The sequence below is a fragment of the Cyprinus carpio genome, chromosome B22, assembly GCF_018340385.1.
Source record: "Cyprinus carpio isolate SPL01 chromosome B22, ASM1834038v1, whole genome shotgun sequence".
Taxonomy (NCBI): Eukaryota; Metazoa; Chordata; class Actinopteri; order Cypriniformes; family Cyprinidae; genus Cyprinus; species Cyprinus carpio.
The window spans coordinates 19,278,229-19,300,590 of NC_056618.1; the positions used below are offsets into that span (position 1 = coordinate 19,278,229).

Consider the following 22,362-nt stretch of genomic DNA (forward strand, 5'->3'; position numbering starts at 1 on the left):
CGAACAACCTTTTGAGAAGTATAAACAAACAGTTCAGTGTTTGTGAAGTTACAGTGTAATGATGCTATGTACATAACAAAGAACAGTACATTGTTTATGACATTACGGTCTTATGAGGTTGTGTGGCATACAAAAAGTAACATAACAGTGTTTAAGATGGTAAGGTGTAAGAAGTTTGCTTTAAGTATAAAGAAGAACATTATAAACAGTAACAGTATCATCATTGTGTGATAAACAAAAGTGAAGAATGAAGATTACAATGTTTACATTAAGATGTTACCAATTTCTGTTAACTGTAAAGAAGAACCATACAATATATACAATGCTGAATGTTACTAGACTGTGTGATGTATAGGTTGAGGTGTTACAAGGTTGCGCGGATTGTAAATAATAAAATACTAGGTTTACAAAGCTTTTTAAAGTGTAAAGAATAACAGTGCAGTATTTACAAGGTTGGATGTTCTATATAGAGGAATGTTACAATGTTTCTGAGGTGGAGATTTTACAAGATTGTGTGAAGCATTTCAAATGTACTTCCAATTTTTACAGGGTTGAGTGTTACGAGGTTGTGTGACCGACTTTATAGAAGAATGTTACAATGTTCATGAGGCTGAGATGTTACAAGGCTGTGTGGAGCATTTCCAGTGTACTCACACTGATAAAGAGGTTGAGTGTTATGAGGTGGTGCTGTTCATACGAGGTTGTGTGATGTACTTTATACAGTAATGTTACAATGTTCATGAGGCTGAGATGTTACAAGGTTGTGTAAAGCATTTCCAATGCGGTTGAGCGTTACAAGGTTGCGTTCATACTACATAGAAAAATGTTACAGTGTTAGCGAGTTTTTCCAAGGTTGTGTGATACATTTACAAGTAACTTACAATGCATACAAGGTTGTGTTTTGTACTGTATAGAGGAATGTTACAATGTTTACAAGGTGATGTTACAAGGTTGTGTGCGGTGTAAAGAATAACAGTAAAATACTCACAAGGTTCAGTGTTACGAGGTTGTGAGACGTACTGTATAGAGGAATGTTAAATTGCTTATGAGGTTGTGTGACGTATTATATAGAGGAATGCTTACGAGGTGGAGATGCAAGCATTCCCAACATACAATGATTTTTAAGTTGAGTGTTACGAGGTTGTGACGTACTGTATAGAGGAATGTTACAATGTTTATGACGTGGAGATGTTACTAGGCTGTGTAAAGCATACTTTTTAATGATTACAATGCTGGGGAGTTACAAGCTTGTGAAGTAGCCTATAAAGAAGAACAGTGTGGTTGATACAAGAAACATGGGTGTTAAAAGGAACACAGCAGCACAATGCTCATAAGGTTGAGGTGTTACAAGAGTGTTTATAAGGTTGAGTACTCATTACCTGTCCAGCTGCCTGTATACTTAGTATGGCCACACGCGTGTCTGGATCATTTTGAAAACGATGCACCAGTTGGATCCTCTCTGCAGATGGAACACTGCCATCAATGCGGATATAACTTGCCTGGAAAAGAATGCAGAAAAGAGAGAGTCCAAATTAAATTCTGGCTTTTAACATTTTCATTCTTTTATTTATGTGTAAAAGCTTTTTTACGGCAAAAAAGCATTGTTTTTTTTAATGACGGCAGAAATTGCACCTTTAAATCAAAAAAAGCATTGAGAGAAGTAACTCTTCATGACCAACGCTTGATGTAATAAAGACTGAGTTTTGCAGATCTGTGTTGTTCAGAGAGCTTTAATGCACTCAAGTCGAAACTCACTACAAATGTGACACTTGCAATTAGCAGTTGGCAACTTTTTAGTGCGTTTCAAGTACGTTTTTGGGCATTATCATCTTCCTACCATCATCTGACAGCTGAAAAACACAGGTGAAGCGGTGTACAACACCTTTCTCTCTCTCCGCCACGCAGAACTTCAGAACTTTTCACACACATGTTAATTTTAGCTTCCTGCCTAACTTTTCCTCCCATCTCTCACTCGGGGTGCGAGGAGCGTGATAGGTGTGAGAAAGTCTGAGCGCATGTGCCGCCCCGTTTGCGTGCGATCACACCTGCTGGTGCGAGGCCCACTCTTCCCCCAGAAGATTCATAAGCACCAATTAACAGCAGGACAGATAAAAAAGGAAAAGCCGAAGAAAATCTTCACAGTGTCTGGGATCAAACGTCTGGCCAGAGAGCAGCAAAACAAGAAACGGGAAAAGAGAGGGGGCTGGGGACCAAAAAGATGAGGAAATTGACAAAACAAGCTCTCATTAAAACAGTGAGACATCTGTGAAGACACCGTGTCGGCAACCAGCCGCGCTCTTTAGGGTGCAAAGTGCTTTCAGCGTGCCGCTGTGTGAACAGGGACAAGAAGAACGGATCGTGGTATAAGATGAATCAACAGCTCTGATGAAATGTCTGTTAGACAACAAAAATGGATTTGTCAAATGATGCAATGCAAGTTTTGGGCCGATACCATTCAGAAGTGCACCAAAGCCTGAGTCACATCAAAGTTTATGATGATTTTTTTAGACCTGGATCACTGAGGCAGTCAGCTGAATTCGAAAATCTGATCAGTACGATTTGTAAAAGTCGTAATGGACCAACTGATTTAATCTAAAGATCTAAACCAAATAAATACTTACGAATTTAAATAAATCATAGTTTTATTTTTGTTGACAATCTTAGAAATGTAATTATTTTCCATGCCTGGAAATCATCCTTTCCATGTTCTCTTTCTTTCTTTCCATCTAAAAAAAATTTAAGAGGAAGGGAAACCTACAATCATTTGATCCACATCACAAAACCACTCAAAATTATTAGCTTATAAATCTGACTAATAAGGTTCTCGACTTTTTTAAATGAAGGAATTACTGAATCAGTTATTACTAAATTAATGAATCACTTGATCCAGTTTACAAAACAAAAAAGAAAGAAAAATAACTGAATCATTTTGATCCAGTTCACAAAATCAGTCTGAATGATTAATTTATAAACCGGACTGATCAGATTCATGAACTCAACTCATTTTTTGAGGGAAAAATGACTGAATCGTTTGATCCGGCTCACAAAATCAGTCTGACTGATTCAGTTACAAATCATACTGATTTGGTTCTCCAATTCAACTCACTGACTCAAAGATCCAATGCAAAAGAACTATTTAATTCACAAATTGGACACTGATGGATTTTAAGATGACTTCAGAAGATTTGGAATAAAGTGCATGAGTCATATGTTCTATTTTTATGATACTTTTATAAATAATTTTGAATCTTTCCAACAGCACGATATTTAAAATTCCTCTAATTTTGAATCATCGCGATAAAGAAAGTCATTAGCTGTGGTACAGGGGTGAGTAAATGATGACAAAATTGTCATTTTTGCATGAAAATTGTTTTTAATATAACTTTTAAACTCGTGGTTCATATACAAACACTCACCTGATTGACAGCAAGACTCTGACCTATTCTTTTGCTGTAAGAATGAACCAGTGCCCTACTGAGGGAATGTGTTAAAGCAAAGAATGAACTCTCTCTGCCAGGGAATCAACACGCTCTCCTTCACCTCCTTTAGTGCTGTCAAGCCCTTTCATTCTGTTTTTTCCCTTTTACACAAACACTTTTTTGGACTTATCTCTCATTCAGCTCACACACACACACAAACATACACCTCTCTTTCTCTCTCTGAATGGGTCAGTGTATGTGTGTGTCGGGATGGCAGTGTGACAATCTTTTCTGATGGCTGATTTAAGGAACAGTGTTGAGGTGCTGACATACTTTAGCTTTCACTATAGTGCACGCACACACACACACACACACACACACACCTTGACCTCGATGACCGCCTCGGTACAGGCCTGCAGCATGCTGAGATGATGAGCAAAGACCAGAAACTTCAGCTGTTCCTTCTCCAACATCATCTTTATATAGTCCTTCACTGCTCCAGCCTGAGAGATGGAAAGAACAATTCATATCGTGATCCAGCTAGGAAATGCAGTTTAGACATTTTTTAAAAATTCTAACGTTTTAACATAATATGGTACCAAATGAATTATAAAGCGGATAGTTTCCGATCAAACCTCTAAAAATGAGAAAAACTATAAAATTGGTCACAAACAACAATGCAGTATATACATAAAAAAAGTATCTATATCACATTTATATATTTATATATATATATATATATATATATATATATATATATATATATATATATATATAAAACAAAAGTTTGGTCTTAGTATTTTTTTTTTAAATAGGATTTTTTTTTTTCCTGCATTTATTTAATTCAAAAATATAAATTCTAAAATAGAATTTATTCCTGAGATGCAAAGCTGTATTTTCAGCATCATTACTCCAGTCTTCAGTGTCACATGATCCTTCAGAAATCATTCTAATATGCTGATTTGCTGCTCAAACATTTCTTTTTTTTATCAATGTTGAGAACAGTTGTGCTGCTTAATATATTTGTGGCAATTGTGGATACCATTTCTTCTTCGATTAGATAGAAAGTTCAAAGCATTTATTTGAAATAGAAATTATTTGTAATATAAACACATTTACTTTAAATCAATTAAATGTGTCCTTGTAGAATAAAAGTATTAATAATATATATTTTATTTATATGTTTTTTACATTATTAATTATTTTAAGAAAATAATCTTTTGACTTGATCTTTTGGCCAGTAAGTAACCTTCCTAACAGTTTCTTCTGTAAGAATCTAGTCTTTATATGTAATTATTTATAAAACCCTGTTGTCTTTTATTATAATGCTGTTGCTGGGTTTCAAAACCACAATATGCCACAACTGCAACCGTGATTTTACTACGTGATTTATAAAGGTGATGTTTTGCCATTTTAATCCCAAATCTCCTTTTATCCTGTGAGAACAGATTTTCCTTTTCTAAAAAAAAAAAAAAACTCAAAATACCTAAACCGTGAGATGAACTCGTCAGCTAATGCCCGTTATGGTAAGAGTAGCTGTTAAATGAACAGTGTGCGGAGTCATTTGCCGGAAGCCAGTCCTCTTTCCTTGAGTTTCAAAGCTGCACTTGGGTTTCTCATTACTGAAGAGTTTTGCCTTTTTAATATTGCCTAATTGGCGCCCGAAACTGTCTGTGAAGGAGCGCAAAGGCTTTTTTTTTTACAGCCTCGAGTGTATGCGTGTGAGCGGTGGCTCCGGTTCACTCATTTTCGCTTGGCAAAAACAGTGATTTCAAAAAGTGACACCATTCCTGACACCGCATATTTCTGCCCTGAGAGAGAGAGAGAGAGAGAGAGAGAGAGAGAGAGAGAGAGAGAGACGAGAGAGATATTTCTGAGAGGAGAGAGAGAGAGAGAGAGAGAGAGAGAGAGGAGAGAGAGAGAGGAGAGAGAGATCTCAGAGAGAGAGAAAGAATAAATGAGGAGAGAGAGAGAGGATCATCTCATCGGACAAGAGCAGAGAGGACAAGAGCAGCGGGGACTAGAACACATGTTTGACCAATTAAACACACACACACACACACACACACACACACACTGCTTTTACACACGGGGAGGTTTGATATACACACACACACACTGGAAAGCTTCATTCAGGACACATGCTGTGCTCAGGAGGATGATATAAAGTGGTTGTAGCTTAAATCTTTTGAGAAGAAAGAACGTCCAAAACTCGCAGTGGAATGAAGTGTCTTGCTTTTTAAAAAAAAAAAAATTTTATGACAAACCTGTGCAAAGTCACTTTATTCTCCAAACTGTGACATTAAAAGTTCATGTGAGTGATGAAAAAATCAGCGAAAGTTACGTCGGGTCTCGTCTGGAGCTCATACAAACACCTTGTTAAGTCCGAGATCTGCAGGAAAAGATGTCGGCCGATCAAAAAGGTCAGCATTAAGGTCGGCGCGACGCCGGTGCGGCCCTCCCGGAGCTCGTTCCCATGGCAATGCCGCGGTGTTTGATGTGGAGAACAGAAGGGCCGGTTGCCATGGTGGTCGTTAGCTGCGGTTTCACGCTGTCCCTCATCGTTAGAGGAGGGAAGCTCACTGCAGATGGCCGTTACTCTGATGGCATTCAGAGAAAGAGCTGAAGTTGAAATGAGGGCTGGCTGAATTTTCTTTTACTCAGATGCTGTAAAGAACCGATCAGAGGTGGATGCAGTTCAGTAATGGTTTGGTTTACAGAAAGGGTTGTTGAGGAGAGGCGTGATCTTACGGTTTAAGTGTTTAGGATTATGATTTTTGCCTGATTGTGAAAAATTAGTCACAGCTAGAGACCCGACTTTTCATCTAGCAACCATCCAGAACACCCTAGCAACATGGTAAAAACCACCCAAAACACCTTAGCAACATCCTGGCAACCATAGCATCAAATTACTTGAGATTATATAAAACTGTAGTTTTCAATGAACAACATATAATCAAATTTCTAATAAAAATAAATATTCAATATCAAATATATATATATTCATATCATATATATATATATATATATATATATATATATATGCAAATTCACATTACCATAACATTTTTTTAATCTATTAGATTATTTTAATTTTAATGTTTCTTTTTATTTAAACATTAATACAGTATTTTTCTGTTATTAAATTACTGGAAAAAATGCAGACATTGAAGGTTACAAATTACAACCATGATGCATACTTTGAAATAGATAGAATTATTTTTTTTCCCATTATGGCAATGTGAAATGAGGAAAAAAGTGCTTGCCTAATAATAATATTATGATTTAAAAAAAAAAAAAAAAAAACCTTTTTTTTGTTGTTGTCATCTAAGCAGTTTTTTCCCTTAAATATGTCTGTCGATTTTTTTTTATTTTTTTGTTTTAGTTTTGTACAGCAAGTTAAACTAACTTTATTTCAGTTAGTTGCCAAGGCAAGATTTCTCATTTTAATTTGAGAAATATCAGTTGATGTTTATTTCAAGTAACTTTTTTTTTTTTTTTGTACTTTAAAAACCCTGTACTAAACACAGGCTAAATTATCTAAATGTAAAAATAAATTATTTTTTTCTTTCATTTCGGGGTTAAACTTTATATGTTCATAATCGATTTCATGAGATTTACACATTTTTTTTAAAAAAAGCTAACTGATAACTGGTATGGTCGATTTATCCACTTTTTCTAAATTTGCTTCAGTCTCAAACCAGTACACTGAAAAGAGTATTTTGAGACCCAAAGGTTGTACACAACCCTGTAAAAAATAAAAGGAAATGCATAAAAAAAGTCCTACGGCACCGAGATCTACAGCCGTTTTAGACAATTAAGGCAACGTGAAATGAGAAATAAACATCTTGAGGATTCTGCACACGTTTTACCTTGGCAACGGCGGTCTGCTTATACATGTGTGTGATGAGACTCATCACCTCCACAAACTGATTCTCACTCTCAGAGCTCATCAGTTTCTCCCACCGCTCAAAACTAGCACTCGCTTCCTGTGAGAAAGAGAGAGAAAGTGAATCCATAAAGGGCAGCACAATTAATGATATCGTAAACCGTCCTACTTTCCCTGTGTTTGGCAAAAAGCAGCAAGAAAAACAGAAAATAAAGATAGATGAAGTGTGAACGAGAGAAAGTGAGGGGTAGAGGGAGCGAGAGGAAGGAGACACTATTCCCTGAAGTTGCAGAACGACTTCTTGGGTCATGTGACCTGCCCAATTATAGCGCTACAGTGACAGCAGCAGTGGAAGATGGAAACACACCGTGCTGGCGCTATAAATCTCCTGCACACACACACACACACATACACCGAGTCCTGCTCTGCCCCTTAAACAAATGCAGATCCTCACCATCTCCCTTCACACAAACGCTCCTGCACTACCCGTGAGGTGCTGCCAGCGTTTGGACATCAGACTGACAGGAAGTCAAGCAGTGAATGAAGGAAACGGATCATGAGAAAGAGACACAACCATTATTCAGCACAGAGCTCTTTATATGATTCACAATGTATAACATTACTGATAATGAGATGACAAATGTAAAGAAGAAACAGACAGACAGACAGACAGACAGATAGACAGACAGACAGACAGATAGATAGATAGATAGAAGTTGGGGGTTCGGTACGTTTACGTTTTAAAACGCTGAACTTTTGCTATGGTTATGTCAGTCGTTTACTGCTGTGTTTTCGTCCCTCGAAAACAGAGACTTTCGAAAACGCTGCAAACCCCAAATTAATTTGAAAACTAGACAAGGATCGTTAACGCACTAGTGTAAAACAGGGCCACAGGTATAATATACTGGTATTGGCGAAAATCGTTATATTTAAATAATGAAATATCGTTATCGTGTTATTCAGGAGTGTCGTTATATACTGGTATTGGCAATATTCGAAAATGAGTAGTACACATACGATAACATGATGCATAATAATCCAGCGCCATTATGGAGCGTTGAACTCTCACGTGCGTTTTGTTTCATTCATACTTTTTTCATTCCCTCGTGCAGAAAGTCCACAAGCGAGACTCATGGGAGTAATTAAACAAATGACTTTCCAGGAAATCCCTTATATGGACAAAGGCATCCAGCTGTCGCTGTAGCTGAATAAAATGCAGCAAGAAATATTTTGTACGATGAATCATGATGAGAATCAGCACACGATTTTAACAGTATATGGTTTGTCTGTGTTATTCAAGCCATCTCGGGTATTTTCATATGGATAATGTATATTTATTTTTCAATGCTAATTGACATGGCCTTTATAACTGAATAGAATACTATAAAACAAGAATAAGTTCATAGAAGGAAGTTATTTCAAACACTCAATCGACACTATAACGCAAGTTTGGAGTAAAAATATGTAGTTATTCTCATAAATTGTCTTACTTTGACACTGATAAACTAAAAAAGGGTTAGTCTTGTGGTTTAGTGTTTTTTTGTTTTTTTTTTAGTCTTTTTAGTCTTCTGTTAGTGTTATTGTTCCTTTTGTATGCAATGGTGTGATTCATTGGTCAAAAAAAATTTATTTGACTAATATTATGATTTATCTTTTTTTTAATTTTTTTTTTTTTTTTTTTTTCAAGATTTCTATAGATATCACGAAATATCAATATGAATTTTTGAGGCCACGATAATTGTGTTGTGAAAAATCTGATATTGTGACAGCCCTAACGGATACTACAGATTGACTGATTTTATTTTATTACATTTTTATAGTGTAGTAGGCCTATTTATTAATAAAAACGCCAAAATAATAATAGCAGTAGTTAATTCAATCTAGACGAAATGAACACCAACCAAACATCAACACAGAATAACAAAAGCCTTTCCTAACCGAAATAACCAAACAACTGGCACCTCATCTAGAATGTTTGTAAATATAAATATGTAAATTACGCAGTGAGGTTAGCTAGTGAACGAGTCGCAGGGTGTGTGTTTGCTCTCCCCAACTGTTCATTAAAACACAGTCGTTAATTTTAAAAGTGATCTGGGATCTGGTGAGATTTGGGTTATGGAAAGAACATAGACAGCGTGTGTGTGTGTGTGTGTGTGTGTGTGCGAGGGTGTGCTGACAGCAGATGATTTATGAGGTCCTACAGCAGGTGAGCTGCTCTTTGTGTTTCTGAAATCTGACACACACACTCAAAACTTGCTGTACAAGCACTCCTGCCCACACACACTCATTACTTTGAGAGAGAGACAGCCAGATGAAATAATCGCAAGGAAAACGAGAGCCTACAAGATACATAAGGGAAAAAAATGGCTTTATCATCAGCCAGACTGAAGGATCCTCACACATTGCCGCCCTGGTCCACAGAAAGTTCACATGAAAATGAAATAACGGGAGAAACGGGGACCTCTGACATTTTTTCTTTTTTCTTTTTAGACTACGCAGCAATTATAAGCAGAACAGAATGTGATGATTACTAACGTCTATTCCTTTCTGAATAACATGCTGGCAGCTCGCTCGGCTGCCAAAGGGGGGAAAAAAGATGTGGAAATAAAAGAGAGTGATCAGAGACAAGTGAGATGAAATGATAATTTGTGTTAATCGGATACTATTGCCTAGCAACAGGCACGGGGCGGTTGTACTGGGGTAAATCACTATATTTAACTGCTTTTGTTCTGTTAGTTCAGAACAAGTGATGGGAAAAAATGTGTAAAGAGGAGAGAGAAAGAGAAAATACAGAGAAACTAACTTGGAGAGGATCATATCGATGCCATTTATAACAAGAAACTGCTAATTGTGTTTGTTTTTTTGGTGTTTTTTTTATGTAACATTGCTGTTTTCTTTTTCTATTTACAGGTTTTCCCTTATAAGTATTAATTTAATTAGTAGTGAAATAAATGTAATAAATTTAATTAATATAGATTTTTCTTTTATGCAAGCTTTCTTATTTTTAGATTAATGTATTAATTGAATTACTAGGAAAATTTATGTATACATAAAAACTATTCAGAAATGATAAAAAGGTTATGTAATTTTTAGTCTTTCATTTAAATGTTTTTTCTTATTAATTAATTAATTAATTAATTCAATTACTAGTAAAATTATTGTAAACTTCTGAAAAAATCAATTCAGAATACAGATGATTCAGAAATTATGAAAAAGAAGGTTTCCTGTAATTGTTTTTCTTTTTTTTGTTGTTTTTGTATTCAAGTTTTTTTCCCCTTCTAACTATTTTTATATTTATGGTATTAATTTAATAACTAGTAAGATTAATGTATACTTAAAAAAAACAATTTATAAAATTATTACAAAATATTTGCTGCTGTTTTTCCCTCTAACATTTTTTGTTTTAAGTATTATTAGTTTAATTACTAGTAAATTTAATGTAGAAATAAAAAATAAACTAATATAATTTTTTTTGTTCGAGTATTTTTATTTTAAAATTTTACAGTGTTTTACAGTATTATTGATTTACTTACTGGTGAAATTTATGTATGCATGTAGAAATCCACTTAAATTATTTTAAAATACTACTTTTTGTAATCATTATTGTTTTTTGATGCAAGTATTTTTCCTTCTATTTTTAGGTATTTTTAATTACTAGTAAAATGAATGTATAAATAAAAATTTACAACTTATAATGAAATTTATGTAGAATTATTATTGATCAACAATGTATTAATTGCTATAATTAATAATATAAAAATGGTAATACAGGTTTCTTTGATGTACAGTATACTGTAGCCACTGACTTCCAAGAACACTGTGGTACTACAAAAAAATGTTAAAGGTGTCATATGATGTTGCTAAAAAGAACATTATTTTGTGTATTTGGTGTAATGAAATGTTTATGCGGTTTAAGGTAAAAAAAAACAAAACAAAAAAAAAAACGTATTTTCCACATACTGTACATTATTGTTTCTCCTCTGTGCCCCAGCCTTTTACAAAGCTCATCGTTCTGAAAAGCGAGGTGTGCTGTGATTGGCCAGCTATCCAGTGCATTGTGATTGGCCGAATGCCTCAAGCGTGTGACGGAAATGTTATGCCCCTTAACATATTGTGATGCCTTGTCCGGCCGGAGCGACGAGACATAAACATTAAAACCCATTATAAACGAGGCATTTGTTGCATCCAGTGGGGACATAATTACTGATTATAATGACTTATACTGTGTTATTACGTGTTGCATCACGCCGCGTAAACATAAAACCATGTCTGCATTTGTGATCTGAGAAATGAAAAACAACAAGCGCTACTCTACACTGCTCAAAACTCTCGTTTGAATCGTCAGTGGCAAATCCTTTAAATATAAAAGTCAGAAGTGCCGGCATTGTAGTCTACTCTACCAGTCCTCCATAAAATGCGCTGGACACATCTGAATATTTGGGTTAAACTGTGTTGTAAATACAACTTAACCACTGATTTCTAGTCGTGTCCTCTTTTGGAAGACCAAACAAAGTAGTTTCGCTTTCACAGTGAAACACACAGCGTCTATACGACATTGCGGCGCGGCAACAATAATACTACAACGAGAATAAAAGGTACGCCTTCTTTCTTTGCGTAAACATCTGGGTGGCATTATGCAAATCTTCCCACATACTGACGTAGAGATGTGGGGGGGGGGGTGTTAGAACGAGCCATTTTAGGGGAGTGTGGTTGACTCTTTACTTTTATAAAGAATATCTCTTTGGATTTGAGACTTTATTCTTTGCAACTTTACAGATCTTCTTTATACACCAAGAGCTTGTAACACTCTAAAGAGAAAGGAAAAATTTTATTTGTTTATTATGAGACTTTTAAATTAATTTAAAGCAAATAAATAAGTAAAATAATACTAATAAATAATAAAGTAAAACACTGTATTAGCATGGTACTTCAAAAATAACAAAAAAAACCACATGGTACTGACCATGGTAACCATATGCTTATTATATTCTGAACTGTGAAGCTGCTTGGAAACGTTCGCTGTATACCTTGGCAGCATCTTTGGGAAGGTCGAAGGGAATTCGTTGGCGTATTTTGGGTGGCAGTTGAGTCAGCACCTGATTCTTGAGTCTACGAATCATAATCTCGCTCAGACGCTGGTGTAACTCGTCTAAATGAGACGCGCCGCGACAGTCCCACTGCCGTCTGGCCCCGAAAAACCTGCACAAGAAAACAGACATTTAACTCATTCGTAAAACACACTTTTGCTGTATATCTACCTCATTCCTCCAAAATCCTCAGGTATTATCATTGTAATGAGACCTTTTCTGTCTTAAATGTGTGTGTGCATGTGTGAGAGATTTAATTATGATTGTTTTATATTTACTGCCACATATACGAATGATTGACAGGAATTTGTGTGTGCGCTATCGAGTCTTTTCCTCTGTAGATTAATTTGTACTCGGAGACCCTTGTGTGAATCGCTGTCATTTCATTTCTCTGCTGTAGATTTGATAAGAAGAACACAGGAACAAAACTCCTCTCAGATGTTCTGAACACCACTCATCTTCATGACACAACTCATATCTGAGCTTCACATTAATGCTGCCGCCACACACACACACACACACATAAGCAAATTAGCTCTGCACCAAACCCTAGTCAGCTGTCTACCTAGAAAGCATTCTAAGGGATGACAAACTTGTGTTACAAATGTAAAATGTATATTTAACAGAGTAAATAATCACAGAATGCACTGCAATGAGCTTAGATGGCAGACAAGCAAATTTCATGAAATACTGAAAAATATTAACGAAAATGCTTCAATATAATAAAAATGTTACTATTTCACACAATATTTGTGTGTGAATATCAGGAATTTTCAACATGGAAAATGGAAAATGGAAAATTGTTTGCGAACAATTTGCAGAAAAAAATTACTCTGCTCATAAGAATGGTTTGGTGAACAATTTGCAGACAAATTCGTTCTGCTTGTAAGAGTGTTTTATAAACATCTTACACAATTTCATTCAGCTTATAAGAATGGGTTTGGGAACCATTTGCAGAAAAGTTTGCTCTGCTTATAAGAATGGTTTTATGAACATTTTGCACAAATTTGTTCTACTTTGTAAGGTTTTTGGCAGAAATTCACTCTGCTTGTAACAATGGTTTTATGAACATTGTGCATAAATTTGTTTTACTCAAGAATGGTTTTACAAACAATATTTCTGCGTATTTCTCCCTGCATCTGAAATGACAACTTCCTCAAGTTGCCTGAAGAATAAATAACAATAACAAAACAGTAACGCTAAATAAAGAATTAGGTGCAAAACAACTTGTCTTAGTCTTCTAATTAAATAAATATAGCCATTTTTGGTGTTAAACTTTTGTATGTACCCCTTAACTGTCACCCCCCATTTTTTAAAATAGGCATTAAAGTGCACTATCCAAACTTAAATTGTTGTATTTTATGAACACTTTGGAATATAGACCTAAGGTTGGTCTCTTTTTAAAGAAGAAAATTAGCAGATTTTGGCAAAAGTGGAATTTAAAAAAAAAAAAATAAGTATCAAAAAGTTATAGAAGTTTAAATGTACTGTAAATAAAATGCGCTATATTAATTTTATTATATTTTATTTATTATAAATATTTTACATAACAGGTTTTACTCTAAAAAATTGGTTATAAAATTAAAGCCTTGTGTCTAAATAAGTTATGTTCCAAATTGAAGTTGATATGCAAAAAAATTGAGGTTCCTGTGAGATTTTATTTAGGGCGTCATACCACAAACAGCCACTGGGAGCCATCAAAACTCCTTTGAATTTTTGTTTAATGAATTTTTCCCTAGATTCTCTGTCAATTTTACTTCAGTACTCAAAATAACCACAAAATATGGAATCCTAAGACTCAGACCTTTCCAATGATATGTTTGTTGCCAAGATTATAAAAAGTTTTGATTCTAAAAGACCGTAATGCATTTTGTAAATATGACACTTGACACTGCCCACTAGGGGGAGGAGACCGCCATAAGAATTTAAAGTACCATTTTCCATGGTAACGCAATGTCCGATTTCAAAATGGTTTTCACAGGATGAATCTTGGGCTTCTAAGCTTTCAAATGATATATAATTTATGATGATTACTAAAAGATTTTATAGAGAAAAAGGACAACAACAAAAAAGAGTGCCAAGCGTCCCACAGGTGGGACGGTGACGCTTTTTATTAAATTGACATTTGAAAGCTGTATTGTACATTCAAAAGAAGGGTTTTTACTTGTAGTGGGCATTGCAGTATTTTTTGGCGTAGTCGCTCCAGGTTCCAAATCTCCGTGGATACAAAGCATCGATTTGCATGAAGAGCTGAAAGAGAGATCAAAACATCAATCATTGTGACATCATAAATGTCATATACAGAACTAACTTTACACTAGTAACTTCCAATGGCAACAAATAACTTTAAAAAGAGGGACACTTTTATAGTTCTGACCTTGGGCCTTTGCAATCATGAGTTTATTGAAAATCGGTCAGCAGATTTCTGTTTATGGCTGGTGAAAACAAATACTCTGGTGATTTAATCGGGTATTAAGTTCATAAAATGCAAATGTGCTTCCTCTAAGAGAAAGTCTCACAGTGCACATTACGCTCAGTAAAAACTTAACAGTGGTTATCTTGATAAAGTAAGAAAACACTTTTGTTGTGTCTTTTGTAAGAAGTTCAGATAGATGTTTCAAGGAATTAGAGAAGCAACGGCAGTCGAGACTCCCATAATACACACACAAGAGTCATCTTGAGAGGTCTTTGCGTATGTAATGATGTACATTTTGGTAATGCTTTTGTCCAGTGAACGTTTTAAGAAGGAAAATAGCAGCTCTCACAATGTACCAGAACAGTGCACAGAACGTGGCATCCCTCAAAATGAAGCCTTTAGTATTTGCTTCTTAATGTATCGGTCAATAAACTGGCCATCAGTGACTGGTAGATCTGCTATAAAAACTAGTGGGAGTAAACACAATATTTAATATAACAGGAATAAAACAGAAGCTGTGTGGAGTGGAACTAGAGTCTGTTCAATGGGTTTCATTAAAGCACGAGCAGAATGAATTTCACATCTAACATTCGGAAAACCATTCATATTGAACTGAATGTAACACTTTACATAAAACATGGTTTTTATGAACCATTTATTCAAATTCAGTCTGTTTTTTTTTCTTTTTTTTTGGAACAGATTTCTTGTATGAATGGTTTTACAAATTATTTGTACATGGAATTCATTCTGTTCATAATGTTTTTGAGAATGACTGGCACAAACAATTAGCTTGTATTGGTTTTTGTTAATGATTCACATATGAATTTCTAATGTTCGTCATGGTTTGTGAATGATTTGCACAAATAATGGTTTTTAGGAATGGGTTTGTGAACTATTTGCAAAGAAATTTGCTCTGCTTGTAAGAACGGTTTTACGAACATCTTGCAGAAATTCTCCCGCTTTTAAGAATGATTTTGTGAATTATTTGCATATGGAATTTCATATATGGAATTCCAATATGTTCATAATGGTTTTGTTAACAATTTGCATTCTGATTCAGAATCAGAAACAAAAAGAGCTTTATTGCCAAATATGTTTGCACATACAAGGAATTTGTTCTGGTGATAGAAGCTTCCAGTACATCGAGACAACAACAACACATAGGTTTTCAGACAGTCTGGTGTAACGCCGTCTGGGCCTGGTGCTTTCCTCCTCTTTTGTTTCCTGACCACTGAGGGACTGTTTACATGACAACATTTTCAGCCAAAAACTGGAAACTTTTTATGTGTTTTGCCTGTTCATTTACACGACAATGGCGTTTTGGGGACTGAAAACACATATTTTTGAAAATTGTTTTCAAAGTGCAAGTTTTTGAAAACGCCACCGTTATCGTTTCCATGTAAACACCCAATACGGGAATCTTTGAAAACGTTCAACAAGATTAGTTCTATTCCTTAGAATGACTTTGCGAACAATTTGCAATAAAATGAATTCTGCTTGCAAGAAAAGTTTTACAATTTACACTTGTCCTGCTTATAAGAATGGCCTTGTAAACCTTTTGCAGAGAAGTTGGCTCTGCTCATAACAATGTTTTTTCCGAATGATTTCAGAGGAATTTGTTCTGCTTTTAAGAATGGTTTTATGAACAATTTGCACAAATTAGCTTTGATCGTAAGAATGTTTTAAGATGATAATTTACACAGAATTCTACTTGATTTGCAAGAATAGATTTATGAACAATTTACAGAGAAGCGGAACTAGAAATCAGGAAATAAAACCTTTTCAGTGAACGATTGACGCTTGTGTATGCAACGTCACTACACATTGTTTAAGAGTCATTTTCGTATACCCCAAACTAAATATGGCGTCCACTCTAACCATGCAGAATTATTCACTAGAAATGTATCTAAAGATGAATTTTCAATGTTTCAATATTTGAACAATTAACACCCAGGTACACAGGACTACTTTGTTGAACCATCAGTTCACCAACTGCTTTAAATTAAGTTATAGTTCACCCAGATTTGTCATCATTTACTCACCCCCAAGTTTTACCAAACTTGTATGAATCTTACTTCTGCTAAACACAAAAGAAGATATTTTGACGAATGTTGGTAACCAAACAGCTGATGGTCCCCATTGACTTCCATATTTTTCTCCATACTATAGAAGAAAATGGGGCCTATTAACCATTTGATTAGCTGCATCCTTCAAAATATCTTCTATGTTCAACAGAAGAAAGAAATTTATACAGGTTTGGAACAACTTTTCATTTTCATTTTTTTTAGGGTGAATTATCCCTTTAAATGTATCCACTCTGATTAAAATCTACTAGAACAAAGCAGCCTGATTCTTGCATTTCTAAAACCGGCATGGCAGAGTCACAAATTGTGGCATGAAAGCAAAGACCCAGACACTGTAAAAAAAAAAAAAAAAAAAAGAAAGGACGGGGCTAAAAGAGAGCAAGAGAGAGACAGGAACAGAGTGAGACGGTATGAGGACAAGGGTGTTTGTGGAAACTACAAATATTACTAGCACACCTCTGGACAGAGTAATAACAGCAGAGATGAGCGTTGTGCTTTTGAGACCTATGAAAGACAGCGCTCGCTCTCTTCCCTCCATCTCATTCAGAGCCGTGGCTCTTAAGTCACTTAAAATCCTCTCATTTTTTCTCATGTCATCCCTTGGCATTGATAGTCCGCCTCAACAGAGGTCAATGGGTTAAATAAACACCCCCGCCAGGGTAATATCGAGGCAAACAGAACAAGGTGGACAAAACCACATCAAATGAGATTAAATATCCAACACTGGTGTCAAATTACTAGGCTGCATCGTATAAAGTATCAACACAGAAAATGATCTCTTGTTTGATTGATTAATTTAATTTCGCTGCCAGCGAGTCATTAGACCAGCGAGATAGTAACTGTGTGACAAATTTCATGCTGTCACTTTACAAAAAAAAATGAGAATGACATTAAATGTTTATTCCTAATGTAAACTAATGTGCCGCACAAGAACTTCATGTAGTAATCGGATAATTTTATAGTGAGTACAATAGTAAAATAAATGATTTTAATAACTTAGTGGTAATATTGATGGGGGAACTTATCGAAACTTTTAGTTTATTATATTATCGCACTCGCAATTTTGGGTGACATGAGCGATGACTGGAGTATGGGAAATATGTCAGCTAATGACAAGATCTCCTCCTGGTTTAGCTCAAACAAAACCATGCTGCATATTACCAAATGGCTTAATAAATCAAAGCAAATGACAAACAGATTTGGAGGAAACCGTACCTCCTCTGGTCTGCCCAGCGCCGGGGTGCCAGTTAGAAGGATGGCACGCTTGGCGTTCTGAATGACTGGCACCAATATTTTACTACGAGCTGCGTTGCGAGATTTCAGGTAGTGGGATTCGTCCACTAGGATGACACCGAATCGTTGTTTGTTCAGGGCCTCCAGCAGGGGGCGTGCGTCTGTCGTGAGCAGCCCGTATCCAAGTATAGTCACTTTGCTAGTGCCAATGCTCCTACAAAACAACAACAAAACAAATATTTTATTTCCTTAGCTTTCTCAAATGTACCTTGTCCTTTTTGTTCGAGCCAAAAATACACCAAAAAGGCTGCTGTCCACCACAAATAACAACATGTCTTCTGATGCAACTAAGGTGACGGATGTGGAAAAATACAGTATTAAAATAATAGTTTACCAAAAAATTTAAACTGCCACCATTTACTCACCAAACAGTTGACGGTAGCCATTGACTTCCATATTATATTATGCATGTCTGTTGTCTTAAAAGACTTTATTCACAAGCTATACAAGCACAAAATAAGGTTTTTCACTAATTTACTAAACATTATTTAAAGATTTTTTTTAACTTTATACATTTTAACCTTGCAGCTTCCAGTTGTACTTGCTAATGCATCACATTACAAATGTTATGCGTTGCAATATAAACAACCAAAACAGCTAAATTTTCACATAAGAAATGTCTGGCAACATCTCCATGTTGACGTTTGTGAAAATTTAGCTTTCTTCTAAAAACAAAGTTAGGTTAGGTTGGGCATATGGGTTTTGACATCAACAGCAAATATCGAAAATAATTATAAACAATTATATGGTTAGTTACAATTAGAATTTAGCATTACCTTTTTGTATAAAACAAAAATAATTTTGGGTCAAGACTTGGGTCAAGCGTACAAATCTGTCTCAACAGAAACTGTGTACACTTAGATGTATTTATAATAGTTTACATTATTAGTGTTTTCATTGGGCTTAAAAGCATTTTACGTTTTTTATCCTCGTAGTTTTTTTACGATACAGACTGTAAAGATGCCAGCCGTACACTGAAAGGAAATGATGTGTGTTCCTGCCTTGCACTATAAGCCATTAGAGTTAAAATATCATTCACCATGCTGACAGGCCTTCATCAAGCTCAGAGGGAGCTGTTGCCATGGTAACGACTTTACAGGTCGTCTCAACCCCGGGCCAGAATTCTCAGGGTAAACAGAGCAATTTGTGAGCCTCTTTTTAGAAGCATCAATAACAGGCAAAAAGACAACATGACCCTCTGACTGCACGGGCTGTACAATCAATCCCAGCATCCTCTGTGGAAGGGCAGCTCTTGTAAGCTCTCTCCCAGTCCTAAGACAGAGCTAAAGTATTCTTTGTGCCAGATTCGTAGCCGTAAAAGGTGAGGTAATTTAGGATTTGTTTAATATCTCTCTGGGGAGGTGATTTGATTTCATTCGTCTGCCGTGTAATTTGTATCGTGGTATAATTTTGTAGTCACTGAACAGGAGATTTTACTTCCGTTTTGTTTTTCTACAGGCTGAAAATCTGCAAGAACGGATTTCATAACTTTCTAAAGCTACTCATAAAAGTGCGACACACAGGGGGAAAAAAATTAATAAATCAAGAGATTTCTTCCTAACTTTTCCGGAGGCTTCTGCAAAGTCGTACTCGGTCATAAATTTCATGAATCAATTTTGCCACTATGATTAAACTCACACCCAGTCTGAAAGAATCAATCTTTCATTTTGAGCAAAAAAATCTCTCGGCCACCAGAGCAGACGTCCTTTAGTACGGTCCACTGGATCCCAACTAACCGATGTCCCCCTTTTTTTCAGGGACTGAAAAACAATCTTAAACGATCGATTACCAAGATGCCCATTCGGTGTGTGTCAAAATATAGCTACAATTTACACGTCATTAAATGTCCTCCGCTTGAACAACATTCTGATGTTTATATGATCATATTTAGATTACATGGTAATTTTTAAGATGTTTAGTGGTTGTTTGGATATAAATATGACGCTTGAAATAGCATGCAATGTTTTCCAGATGGTGTACGCTCTCAAAAATGTCTCTGCAATGCATGTTTGTATTGTGACAATACAATGCAAATATTGTGACAATTACTTCTTTTGAATTAATTAGTATATTAAGTTTTTTTTTATATAATAATATAAAATAATAAATAAAATATACTTCCATACATACACACACATATTTATATATATTTATATATATATATATATATATATATATATAATATATATATATATATATATATATATATATATATATATATATATATATATATATGATGTTTAATTCTTTGTATGTATATGTTTAATTCTTTGTATGTATATGTATGTATATGTTTTTTTTTTATAAAATGCAATATTTTCGAGCGTGCTCTTTCAAAAGGGTTTCTGCAGCTTTTATAATTATTATTATGAAAGCAATATTCAAACAGTGGCAGTTACTACTTTTGAATAAATCAAATAATAATACATATGAGAATACATATAATAATTAATATTAATATAAATAAAACTGTAATATATAATATAAAAAAACTAGAATAGAAAATAAATTTATATGAAAATATTAATATTTTACATGCAATCCCCCCCAAAAAATATATAAAAATATTATGTAAATATTATGTAATATTATGTGTTTTCAAGATGGTGTGCTCTTTCAAAAATGTCTCTGAAACGTATGTGTTTAAGAATTGTGATTTTTTTTTTGAAGCAGCACATAAATATTATGACATTTACTTTAGTTTTTTTTTATAATGATAAATATTATGTATACACACACACACACACACGCATATATATTTATATATAATAATTAAAATACTTTTTTTATTTAATTAATATTTTTATTTTAATATATATTAATATAATATATATATATATATATATATATATATATATATATATATATATAAAAAATATTAGGTGTAAATATCATCACTTATGATGTTAACTCTAAGAATCCATTGCACTATGGAGAAAATCAATGCAATTTTTAACTTGTTTACTTCCTGAACCCAAGTGATGTGCTCTATTGAACTTAAATTTCTCGTACATTGTATCCGTCTTGCTTTCCACCAAATTGATGTGTCTGGGGTCGAGTTCGGGAATCCACTTCTCCAGCTCTTCAATCCAAGGGTATTTCAGAGATGAAGGCACCACAATCAGCAGAGGCCATTCCTGTTTGAAGATATACGCCACCGAAATGGCTTGGATCGTCTTTCCCAAACCCATCTGATGGAGAAGATGGCGGTTAGTGGTTTAAGGACTCTCTGAATTAGAATCAAGAAAATCAAAATGCTCTTACCTCATCTGCAATCAAGCACCTGCAAAACAGAAATGAAAACTAATGAAGCACATTGCACTTACAGTTTCAGAGTTCAATGACGATGACCCACCCAAACACCAAAATCAGCTGTCTCTAAATAATTACCCTCTGCATCATGTTTTTAATTTCTTCCCTAAACCAATGTCCAGAGAGGCACGTATTGATCCAGGCAATATTGTGAAAGCTGGGCTTCCAAGCCAGTGCACATTGCTCAATATAATTTCCCGCACACCTGAACTCAACGCCAATTTCGCGCCGGCAGCCGACGGCATGGAAAAACTCAATCCCGAAGCAGAAGCGTGTGGAGCCCTGCTGCCGTGTACAGGGGTTTATTTAAAATGCCCATTCATTTAAGACCCCAATAACCATCTAATATAGGTTGTGAATCAATCAAGCTGCTCTCCTTAATGAAGTTTACCCAGCATCTTGAGCTCAGCATGTTGTCGTTGAAGATATGGGCCACTTGAGTCCTAATCAATGCCGCAACAAGACATTACAAAGATCCATATTGTACACTTTAGTAGTTTTTAATTTTGAATTCCTTGCTCCCTCCAGACTTCCACTTAGAATAACAGTCAACCAAAAAAATGACCATTTTACAACCCTTTGAATTAAACAACCTGTTTTTGTTACTGTACTTCATGAGTCATTTTCAAATGTTTTGAGTGAATTTATTATTATGAAACTATTTAAGTCAGTATATTCATTAAAATATTAAAGTAAATATTAAAATATTACACTAACATTGAAAAATATTAATATATATATATATATATATATATATATATTATATATATATATATATATATTATATATATATATATATCATATATATTTAATATTCGTTTATATGTAAAAAATTGAGAAAATGTATAAATATATATAAATA

At 34.7% G+C, this 22,362-nt stretch overlaps 1 protein-coding gene across 1 annotated transcript in view; it reads right to left on the reverse strand.

Annotated features, from left to right (window-relative positions):
- LOC109057810 (DNA annealing helicase and endonuclease ZRANB3-like) overlaps nt 1-21,564 on the reverse strand; it is a 41,143-nt gene extending 19,579 nt beyond the window's left edge. The window contains exons 1-8 of the mRNA XM_042749109.1: nt 21,453-21,564; nt 21,201-21,379; nt 18,111-18,342; nt 14,560-14,645; nt 12,336-12,507; nt 7,292-7,408; nt 3,803-3,922; nt 1,380-1,499 (exon numbers count right to left, since the gene is read on the reverse strand). Coding sequence (XP_042605043.1) covers nt 1,380-1,499; nt 3,803-3,922; nt 7,292-7,408; nt 12,336-12,507; nt 14,560-14,645; nt 18,111-18,342; nt 21,201-21,379 — 1,026 coding nt within the window. The 5' untranslated portion in view covers nt 21,453-21,564. The remainder of the gene's footprint in view (nt 1-1,379; nt 1,500-3,802; nt 3,923-7,291; nt 7,409-12,335; nt 12,508-14,559; nt 14,646-18,110; nt 18,343-21,200; nt 21,380-21,452) is intronic.
- Between the last annotated feature and the right edge of the window lie 798 nt (nt 21,565-22,362).